General features: G+C 47.1%; 1 protein-coding gene across 2 annotated transcripts in view; it reads left to right on the forward strand.

The window, feature by feature from the left end:
• qtgal (queuosine-tRNA galactosyltransferase) overlaps window positions 1-9839 on the forward strand; it is a 10255-nt gene extending 416 nt beyond the window's left edge. For both annotated transcript variants that reach the window (XM_084465179.1, XM_084465178.1), the window contains 11 exons: window positions 31-147; window positions 336-435; window positions 540-604; window positions 1079-1144; window positions 2745-2840; window positions 5619-5714; window positions 6044-6168; window positions 6907-7042; window positions 7159-7227; window positions 7437-7511; window positions 8691-9839. In XM_084465179.1, coding sequence (XP_084321305.1) covers window positions 31-147; window positions 336-435; window positions 540-604; window positions 1079-1144; window positions 2745-2840; window positions 5619-5714; window positions 6044-6168; window positions 6907-7042; window positions 7159-7227; window positions 7437-7511; window positions 8691-8771 — 1026 coding nt within the window. In that variant the 3' untranslated portion in view covers window positions 8772-9839. The remainder of the gene's footprint in view (window positions 1-30; window positions 148-335; window positions 436-539; window positions 605-1078; window positions 1145-2744; window positions 2841-5618; window positions 5715-6043; window positions 6169-6906; window positions 7043-7158; window positions 7228-7436; window positions 7512-8690) is intronic.
• Window positions 9840-11731: the final 1892 nt, after the last annotated feature.

Below are 11731 nucleotides of genomic sequence, written 5' to 3' on the forward strand. Positions count from 1 at the left end.
ATGGTCTCTTTGCTCCCTTTTCCATCCTAGTCTGTAATCATCCCGGTGCACAACGCGTCATGTTGGCTGGAGGAGTGTCTACAGGCGGTTTTAAACCAGGACTTCACCGGTTCTTTGGAGCTGTCTGTGTATGATGACGCCAGCACTGTGAGTAGTTTGAGTGCACAGTGTGGGAATAAAACATGGGCTCTCTCTGTTATTACTACTATGAACTCCCTTTATAAAGTCAGCACATGCACATAGAGTTAATTTAGAAGTGTGTGTGTGTGTGTGTGTGTGTGTGTGTGTGTGTGTGTGTGTGTGTGTGTCTGCGCGCTCGTGTTCCTAACCTTAAGGATGACTCCAGAGCAGTGCTTGAGAGTTGGAAGGAGAAGTTTGAAGCAAAGGGCGTTTCCATGGTGATCTCTGGTCATCACTCTGCTCAACCCAGAGGAGGTCAGTCCTCAGTCAGCACAATGTAATATTATTACACTTCATTATCAGTGCCCACAGCAGGCACTGACACATATTCACAGACTGAACGATTGTGTTTCTTTCAGTGGGCTATGCCAAAAACCAGGCTATATGTCAAAGTTCTGGACGTTACCTGTGCTTTCAGGATGCGGTGAGTGTGTGTGTGGGCATGTGTGTTATGCTTTAGTGGGCTTTTTGACACGCTTGCAGTTTAAATTCTGTAAGACACATTAAAGGTGGTGTATTATTGGAGCCAGGGGCCGATAAGCTCCATGCTTTACATTGTAACACTGGTCTGTCCTCAGGCAGACATGGCTGCATGCGTTGGACCAGAACTCCCGGCAACTATTTACTATTTCATTTAGTTTTCCTGCAGAATACTGCGCCTGCTAAATGAAATGTAAGCCACATACAGGGAACTTATTCTCCCAAGCGACACCTCTTGCGCTGACTGTATTGCATAGACGGAAGTCATTACGCCTGTCTGATATCATACCTAATATTAACGTTGAATATGAAAATCAAATGTTGAGTGGTGGAGCATTGAAACGCACGTTATTGTTTTGGTTTCACACGTGTCGCCCTATGCACTGGAGTCTTATGGGAGTGTGTCCGTGTGTCCCAGGATGACGTCATGATGTCCCGACGCGTCGGTCTGCAGTACGAGACGGCCCTCCTCCAGCCCCACGCTGTAGGCTTCTCCTCCTCTCTCCTCCCCCGTCTCTCTCTTCTATCTTTTCTTCTGCATGTACGTGCATGCGTGTGTGTGTGTGTGTGTGCGTGCACGTGCGTGCGTGTGTTGGGAAAAACAGTCTGTCTAGTTACTTGACCAGATGAAATGAGACGGAGAGGCTATAAAGTCTGTCAGCACGAGGACCTTGGATTTATTGAGTAAAGTAGCAAAAGTGATACAGGTTCATAAAGCGTGAGAGATCGAATATTTCTAAGTCCCTAACAGCGCTGAGGTCATCTGGAGCTTCGCCTCCGTGGAAGTTCTGCTTCAGAAGAGCATGAGGTGATCTGTGTGGTACAGTCTTATGCTGTATTTTCCCTCCTAACGAGGTGTGTGCGTTTAGGCTGGTGTGTGTCTCTCTGAATGCCTAGCTTGACCTTGAGCCTCTGGGCACTGATATCGTTTATGAGTGCCTTCTGTGTTTCTAACCAGGTGAGAGGGGTTCTCGAGGGGTATCTTGACCCAGAGTTATGGCCGAATATTGTCAGCAGACTGACTCCTGTTTTTGCGAATGTGTGGTGCATTGTCTGAGTCTCTAGCATCTCTCCATGTTGGGACATGCGGCCTCCGGCTCAGGCCTTGACCTGAAGAATAGCTGGCTATGCATGTGTTAGTTTAGAACAAGGGTTAACTATATTCGTAATGTACGTATCATGTGGTGTGTTCGTAATGTACATATCATTGTGGTGTTTTGCCCATCACGTGCTTGCACACTAATCTCTATAAATGCACGATGAGGAGACCTATGACCTATGACAGCCACATGTTCAGTCCTGAGCGATTCAGAGGACTCACTATTTAAAAGTAGAACGTATTTTAAGCCAACCTTTTTACTGTTTGTGTGAGGGACGGGTCAGGTTGGAAGGGTAAATAGTAAATCTTTTTTTTTTGTGTGTTTTTGAGTGTTTTGTTTTTTCTTCCGGCTTCACCTTGCCATAGGGAGCCCTTGCGGTAACATTGAAAAATGCAAACACAATCATTTCAATTTTAGTGTAGCGTAAACTACAAGGACACTCACAAGTGCAGAATCCAAGGAATCCAGAGCTCTCGCGCGCATGTGTGTGCGTGTGCGTGTGCGCGTGTGTGTGTGTGTGTGTGTGTGTGTGTGGAACAGGAAAGCGTATCCGGTGCTGAGGCTGGCTGGTGGGCTGCCAGGTCAGAGGTGAAGGGTCGTGGGTGTGTGGGCGTTGGGAGCAGCAGGCCAGACAGCAGGCTTGCTGCCTAGCATAAACAACCCGCCCTGCTCCGTAGGACGGGCTGTTTTTGTATTTGATTGAGGGATTCCATTGTTCTCGCTTTCAAGAGAATGCTCTGCTTCTCTGTATGTGCATTTGTAATAACACATCCATCCCTCCATATCCTGTTGATTTCCCTCTGTCTTAATAAGACTGCATTCTAATTAGTGTGTGTGTGTGTGTGTGTGTGTGTGTGTGTGTGTGTGTGTGTGTGTGTGTGTGTGTGTGTGTGTGTGTGTGTGTGTGTGTGTGTGTGTGTGTGTGTGTGTGTGTGTGTGTGTGTGTGTGCGCCTGTCTTATGTATCGATCTGTATTCCTGGAAGCTGATTGGCTGTGGCGTGCGGCGTGTTCCTGAGGGATCCACCGAGCGCTACACCCGCTGGATCAACTCCATCACCCAGGAGCAGCTCCTCACTCAGGTACGCGGCCCGTCACCGCGTGCACCGTGCTGACGTGCACAAGTACGTGCGTGCGTGCGTGCGTGCACGTATGTATTTTTGTGTGTCTGCGTGCGTGTGTGTGTGAGTGTGTGCTGTCAGAGGGACCAAGGTTCATGTGCCAGGAGGCGGTAGGGTCAAATAGAAGCAGGATATGTACCTGTGGTCCACTCTTGTTTCCACGGAAATAGGCGCGCACTCCGGGCGGGGGTCCCGGTGTGGCTGCACCCCTCTCCCCCCCCCCCCCCCTTAACCCCATCTCCACGAGGGCAGGCCAGAGGAAGCACTGGCCCTGCCAGTAAATGAGCCGGTGAGGCTAGCTGGCGGACGGTGGAAACTGTTGCTTATGGAACAGAAGCAGTGTTATTGTTATTTGACTAGAAACGCCACTGTGTGTGGGTGTGGGTGTGGGTGTCTGTGGGTGTGGGTGTGCGTTCTGGTGTGTGTGTGCGGCTCGTGTGGGGTGAGCCTTAACGTAATAACACTTTCTTTGTTAAACGGTCGGATGGGTATGCGTTTTTTGTTGATAATTTTGTTGATAATGTACTATATTCAGAATTTTCTGCTTACGGCCAACAAACACAATCACGTCCACAATCTATTATGAGAGGCGTCCATGTTTATCTTGTAAAACCGTGTCAATTAAATCTGCAGGTACAACTTGGTAAAGAAATGGTGGATGATATTAACTTTTGCTGCTTGATTCAAACGACCGGCTACGATCAGCAGGGAGGTGAATAGTGGCAGGTGGCCTGCAGTTTGTACGCTGGGCTAGCTTCTGCGTGCCAACAGCTGAACGCCGTAACCTGAAGTAGCATTAGCTTGGAGCCAAGTAATGGATAAATATGCATACAATTTTACTATTTCATGACTACAGTCCTTTTTATTACATCATAATTACATTCTAAGCGCTTGGTTTTTATCTGTTGGTCCTCTGGACAAAACACACTGTAACCGTGGAAACAACAGAACCAGAAAACTGTGTGCCGTCCTGTTTCTCTCTCTCTCTCACCCTCTCGCCCCTCTCTCTCTGTCTCTCTCTCTCTCTCCCCAGGAGTTGCTGCTCACTTTTTCACTTCAATTGTACTTTTGTCTCACACACACACACACACACACTGTCTGTTTAACTCCTCACCCTAAATGACAGGGTGTATCCACATGACATGACATTTCATGGAGGGTCAGGTGACATCCTAGATGCTGCGCCCAGACATCCGACTCCCCCCGTCTCCTTCCTTTTCTATAATTATACTCCATTTTCTCCCGCACTCCTTATGGATAAAACTAGCAGCAGAATCACTCTGTTGTTTAGAGTTGTGTGTGTGTGTGTGTGTGTGTGTGTGTGTGTCTGTGTGTGTGTGTGGACCCTGAGTTCTCAGCTGAAGGCTATTAGATATGGGTCTCCATTACCATCACTCATTCCTTTTTTTCTCTCTTCATTTCAGTCGGTTTTCCTTTTTTTGCCCCATGACATTCGAGAGAGGAACATTTTGACCAGCTGTACTCTTGTTAAATCCAGATGTTTCATTGCTGATTGATCTGTACAAAAACAGGCCTGGGAAGCCATGTTGTGGAGGGTGAAACCACATTCACCTGGAATGAACCTGAATTGCAAAAACACCAGATCCACCATTTCAACAAAAATAACAACGCAAAAAACAGACAAGAAGAGTCGAGATGGCGGCTGGAAATGGAAATGAGGTGTGGCCAGTTTTGCTGACAAGGGGCTTCGGGTGGCATGTGGGTTATGGTAAAGGGGCGGGGCTCCGTCTGCAAGAGTGCTGAAAAGGGCCAAAGCTAGTCATTCATCTTGGAGCACTTTTAAAGAGGATTGGGGAGTGGGCTCTCTTCCGGAACGCACCCCAGGAAAGTCTGTGTGTGTGTGTGTGTGTGTGCGTGTGTGTGTGTCTAACTCGGTACACTGTCGGCGTGATCACAAACACCTTTAGCCAATTCCTTCAACGGAGTGAAGCCATTAAGGACAATAACAAGGATATATCATTCCATGTTTGTGTACAATAAGTCCCAATAACTATTAAACACATGCAGTCGGTGCCCTGAAATGTAAAGCCCAAAGCTGCAGCTGGTCTGGCAGCAGCGAGTGCCAGGCCCAGTATCATTCCCAGGCCTGGTCACGGTGCAGGCAGAATAAACAAATAAAGAAAGAAAATTGGTTGGGAAAAGAACTAGTGGTGGATTTGAAATACTTTTTGTTTGACGTCACTTGTTTGTAGAAGGATAAGCCTTTTAGATGCACGCACCGCCTCCCTTTGAAAGGAGTGAACGCCAAAGGATGTGTGATTCTGTGTTATGTTCGCTAGCCGTACTGAGCAGTGATTGAGCAGTGTGTCTTTATTGTGCACATTTCACACCATATATCAAAGATCACATTTTAGGTCACTGGATAAGACCTTAAAGGTGACATATTATACCACTGGGTGTAAGTGTGATTAGCCATTACAAGCAGTTTTATCTGCCTCTACTGACACCTAGATGTGTGACGGATAGATGAGCTACGTTTGCTACAGTCCACTGCGTAGGCTAGTAGACTGATCTATCCAGCACACCTCTAGGTGGACACGCCCACTTGTGATGTCAGAAGAGGCAGATTTTCAAAACGGCTTTTAACGGCTAATCACACTCACACCTGTTGTTATAATGTGTCACCTTTAATACAAAAACAGAGAAGTCAATGAGTAAGGATATTTAGTTAATTATTGTGTGTGACTGTTTGCGTTGTTAAAAGTGCATAATCCACAGGTGTACACCTCTCACGGGCCCACGGTGATCATGCCCACGTGGTTCTGCTCCAGAGACTGGTTCTGCACAGTGGGGCCTTTCGACGAGGGAGGCAAGGTGAGAGCACCGGACCAGGAGCTCTGCAGGCCATCTCTTTTTAAAAGAGCTCAACCTGCTTTGAACTGTGAAACAAAGGGTCCAACACCATCACCCCGTCGGTACCCTCCAACCAGGATTAACTGATAAATGAAGTATTACTTCCTTCTCACTATAACGCATGAGTTTGCTCTTTCAGTCCATTCCTGCACCGTGCTCCAGCCTCATGGTCTGTTTCTGAGGCTGTCACTGTTACTGTACTGAGTGTACCGTAGGGTGCGCTCATCGTGATCACCTCTCTCTCTCTCTCTCTCTCTCTCGACCTCACCTTGAACCCGTCGCCTCCGCAGGGGGTCCCGGAGGACCTGCTCTTCTTCTACCAGAGTCTCCGTCAGGGGGGAGGCGTGGCCAGGGTGGAGCAGTGCATGCTGGTCTATCGCTACCACGAGCAAGCCGCTACGCACTCTGTGCTTGAGTAAGCCCCTTTCTACCCGTGCATGTGCACGCATGCTTTCGCCACACACACGCACGCACACACACACACACACACGCACGCACACACAGAGGAACATCTTTGTCTTCCACTTGCTCGTCGCTGCCCACTGCCGCCTCAGTCAGCAATGCGTGTTGTCTTCTTTCTGAGATGGTTTGTACACATGGACACATCTGGAAGGACACACACACACACACCCACACACACACACACACACATGTGGTTGTCTAGTTGTGGGATTCCCAAGCAGATACTCAGGAATGCCAGTCACTTTCCCAGCATACGATTCAGAAATTCCTTCCCTGCATTCCTTCTGCGCTCGGTATGTGGGCTCCCGGACACCAGGGTGGAGGGTGGGCCCGTCGGAGGACGACCTGAGAGAGGGATGGGGGGGGGGGGGGGGGTGTTGTATGAGGTAGGGGTCGACGGGACCAGGGGTCAAGGTGGCTGAGTGTACAGGGACCCCTGCCACCCTTGTCTTATCGGACATTTCATTTTTTCAGATGCCTGATTTCAGTCACTGATTTTAGCCTGATTTCACACTAACCCTTCTTTTTGCTTTTTGAAATTCTTATGCATTGTCAATCCAATTAACATTCTTACAAGAATACACTGAGAGGGTTTATGTGTAGGTGTGCGTGTGTTTGCCCTTGTTTTTTTTTATCGGCTGAAGTTAAGGGTTCCTGGTATTTATTGACATTGCATTGATATTCCTTCCAGGGAAACTATTTGGAAGTTGCGTGTAGACTTCTTACAGGAGCGGGTCCTCAGCCAATGGGAAAGCTTCACTATATGGAATGCTGGGAAGCAGGGACGGAAGCTCTATCGAAGCCTTACCTTGGCCAATCAGAAGAAGGTACTCACCGGGCCACGAGACTTGAACGCTTGTCATGAGTGTGAACGATGTAATAACATTGGTAGTTGGCCGCGGTCCTTGTTTCTGATTGGTTCATACGCTGTTCTCTCTCTCAGGTGAGGGCTTTCTGTGACGTGGATGAGAACAAGATCCAGAAGGGCTTCTACACCTATCAGGACTCAGAGGTGGGACACGGCTCCACTCACGGTTGAGAGTCCAGAGGCTCTGCTGTGTTTAGGTCTGAGACAGGCAGGCCAGCAACGCATGTACGGTCTAACTCAGGTCTGCTTGATCATTTGATGCAAGACTCTTTCACTAACTTGCTGACACTACACACACACACAAACACACACACACAAACACACACATGCACACACATCTGTTTCCACCTCAGGAAAGACCGAAGCCCAGGATCCCAGTTCTACATTACAGAGAAGCCTCTTCGCCATTCATCATATGCGTGAAATTGGCAAGTAGTGAGCATGCATTGTGTGTGTGTGTGTGTGTGTGTGTGTGTGTGTGTGTGTGTGTGTGTGTGTGTGTGTGTGTGTGTGTGTGTGTGTGTGTGTGTGTGTGTGTGTGTGTGTGTGTGTGTGTGTGTGTGTGTGTGTGGTTTCCGCACATGCATGATTGTGATCATACATTGTTATTTTATGAGATTGTTTTTCCCTCAGGCCCCTTTGGATTATGTATTGATAGTATGTGACGTGACACACACACACACACACACACACACACACACACACACACACACACACACACACACACACACACACATTAGGCAGGAGAAAGGATAGCCACTGAAACCAGACCAAACTAGCTCTTCATTCACAGCCCTTAAATTCAATAAGTTTAACTATTTGTCTATCCATACATATTGTGTCTGATTACTGTTATTTTACTTCTCACTTTAATGATTATTCTTACTTCATTCAAAGTAATTTCATATATAAGTGCAAGGACGAGGGGAGGAGTTGTCAAGCAGACAGTTAATTGGCTATTTATCTCAGACCCCCACCTCCAGGGGGTCCTGATTGGCCAATTTGGGAAATAGGAGCAGTTATAATTTGTGGGGGCCTGGGTTCAATCATCCTCTCACCAGGACAACCACGTTCATGTCACACACACACACACACACACACACACACACACACACACACACACACACACACACACACACACACACACACACACACACACACACACACACACACACACACACACACACACACACACACACACACACACACACACACACACACACTCACCTGGATACAATCAGACAAGTTGTAGTGAAATCAAACCACGCTGATTGAAAGAGTGGTTCTAAGCTTCTTACTGAACTTAAACTGGTAGAATTGTGACCATTTGTCTTCGCTAAATATAATTTCAGTCTTTGGTTTGACACGGGTCAGAGCCTAAACAATACAATTCACCAAGCAGGAAGAGACCTTGATGTGGGTGGAATGAAACAATATTACTCAATAGAACGTCTCTCATTTATGATAACAATGAAAATTACTAATTATAAATCAAGGTGTTTTCATGAAGATACGGCAAATATATAATATTTTTCTTTTTTTTCTTCTTTTTCTTTTTTTTTCCTCTTTGTTTTCTTCTAAAACTGGTCCCTCTTTCTTTGAACCAGGACATGACAGAGGGTGTGTTGGAGAATAACCTGAAGGTTCTGCAGCTGACTGAAGGAGTGGACTATTACCATTTTAACTGAGAACCCAGCCAAATAGTCCTGGCAGAGACAGCAGCTCCCTACTGTAGCCCTGGTGGAGACAGCAGCTCACCACTGTAGCCCTGGTGGAGACAGCAGCTCACTACTGTAGCCCTGGCAGAGACAACAGCTCCCTACTGTAGCCCTGGTGGAGACAGCAGCTCCCTACTGTAGCCCTGGTGGAGACAACAGCTCCCTACTGTAGCCCTGGTGGAGACAGCAGCTCCCTACTGTAGCCCTGGTGGAGACAACAGCTCACTACTGTAGCCCTGGCAGAGACAACAGCTCACTACTGTAGCCCTGGTGGAGACAGCAGCTCCCTACTGTAGCCCTGGTGGAGACAGCAGCTCACTACTGTAGCCCTGGCAGAGACAACAGCTCACTACTGTAGCCCTGGCAGAGACGGCGTACGGTACAGAGGTGGACTGGACAACCTTGAGTTGAAGGACATCAGCAAGATGGAGTTTTTAACATGACGGCTGCTGGGCTGAGGTGGACCCAAGGAAACTGGGTGGGGTCATGGTGGACACAAGTGACAGAAAACGCTTTCTGCCATTATTTCACCCCATCCAATTTTATGTTTTTTGTTTTTTTTTGTCCGATTATTATTATTATGATTACTTTTTAGCATTCGTCATGAAATGTCATGAAATCAGAACGGTATTGATGATTTTATAGAACAATAACTGAATATGATAGACTCAAAGTAATCATCATTGGGGATAGAGAAGCAAACGTCTACCAAACATTGGGAGCGATGCTTGCAAATTTCTCTGCCCATGGTCATCAAGAGGCAAGGACCATTGAGAAAATAACATTCCCATGTCGTTTTGGGTTGAAGCTGGGTGATTTCCCATCGTTTGTTAAACCTCTCTGTTGTGCTGACTCATAAATACAAAACACAGAGGCTCAAAGGGGAGGCCTTGTACTCCATCAATCAGGAGTTTGCACGCCTGCCCTTTACAATACAAACCATTAAATAAATACAATCGCGTTGGATTTCCTTCGTGACGCCTAAAATCCCTCAGAATTTTATTTGACCTCAAATAAATAAATGTGTGACGAACTGTACTTCCCTTTCAATGTTTTATTGCGCAGGAGTGGAAATTAATTCTATGCACCCATGAGTTGAAGGTTTCATGATTTTGCAAAAGTCTCTCCAAAATGTCCTCGCAGCCTTCAGCCAACCTGTGTAGCCCCATGCATGTGTAACCCAGGCCTCCTTTCAGTCCCCTAAGGTCCACCTCTGCTCCAATTCATTTTGCCAGTCATGTTATGGAATCCAAAAAACAATGAGCTCTTGAATGAAAGCACAGTGCCGGAGCTGTAAACACGACACAGTCACACAACCGGGGTGTAATCGACCACACAGAGAGGAGATTTGCTATCTCAAGGTAAACAACCCGTTTCTTTAGAAATCTGCCTCCTTATGTTTCTTGGGTTAGGGTAGTGGTCTTTCTTACAGTAAACCTGACCACGGCCATTTGTTGGGAAACAGCTGGGTGGAACGCGGGGGAAGCGGGCGTGTGTATTTCCATCCGGGGTCACAGAGGGACAGATTATACGTGATGGATCTGCCCCTGTGCCATCTTCTTGCATTGTAAACGGATAAATAATCATTATTCAAAATAGATATATTTGATCATTCAAAGAGAGCTTTTGAAAAGTCAAAGATTCATTATAACATTGGCAGCGATTTAGAACAGCGGTGTAAGAAGTTAATCTCCTGATGAAAGGAGATACCAAGGAAGAGAGGGAAGGGGTTAGTCATCTCACGCATGGATAGATCATCCAACTGCACCACCCCCACCCCACACAGACCTGCCCCAGTGGTATAACCCAAGTGCTGAGAAAACTAGCACATCTGCTTAGCACCTACTCTCCAGGCCCCGGTGTCACACACCCACCCTTCTCTCCTGATGCTCGCCTATTCAAACACAAGGCTTGTACACAACTCTCTGGCCAGGGAAAGGCTATTAACCTCATCTGGATTTCGGTTGTTTTTTTAAACATGCACATTTTCTCACACATTTATATCAGGGATTTTCTCATTATTTTCTATTTATGGTTTTAAGGCCTGCAGTAGGCCTACTTCTATTTTTACCCACTCTCCATCGTGTACCCCAGAAAGGGGGGCATCTAACATGAATGAAAAGGCCTTAAATAAACGCAATTAGGAAGAAATTGGCCGTAGATGAGTTTGAAGTCCACTAGTAAGGACTGTTACAGAGAAAGACCAGAGATGTTTTTTTCTTAGCTTATAAGTCACTCACTTTTTCCGTCTGAGACCATTGGCCCGGATAACACACGCCAACACAAACACATTCCTCGAAGGAACATCACCCTGAAGCCCGGAACACACACACACACACACACACACACACACACACACACGCTAGAGCAGACATACCCCCCCCCCCCCCACACACACACACACACACACAGACTGGAGCCGACAGACACACAAGACTCCCTGGCATGGGAGCTGATAGCAGAAGAGTGTTTGAGAACCAGAGGTCAGACACTCAAGGCTTTTTCCGTCATCTGAAACTTTCTCCGTCCCTCGGGGTCCTGGTTTTAACACCTCTTTATCATGGCCCCCGCTGCTCCGTCCCAGTCTGTGTGTGGATCACTATGTGGGGGCGGGGCACCCCTCCCTTACAGAGCAGCGTGTGCCGTGGACTGATGACAGACGTTCCTCCTGTCAGCATTTTTGAAGAGAGCCAGGTGACCGTTGAGACCGTTGAGAAGCAGGAAGGGTCAACCACAACTAAACATCACGTCAACACCACTAGGAGATTATTCTATAGGCAGAACGTCTAGTTGGAAACAATGAGTCTCTACATATTCTCATTTTATATTCATAAAAATGGACTCTAAATGTCCAATGTTTAGGATTTACTCCCTCCTCAGCCTTCTAGGTGAGCTGGTGTTATTTGTGCGTGTAATAGATAATTCAATGG

Source organism: Micromesistius poutassou, assembly GCF_964030765.1.
Source record: "Micromesistius poutassou genome assembly, chromosome: 3".
Lineage (NCBI taxonomy): Eukaryota > Metazoa > Chordata > Actinopteri > Gadiformes > Gadidae > Micromesistius > Micromesistius poutassou.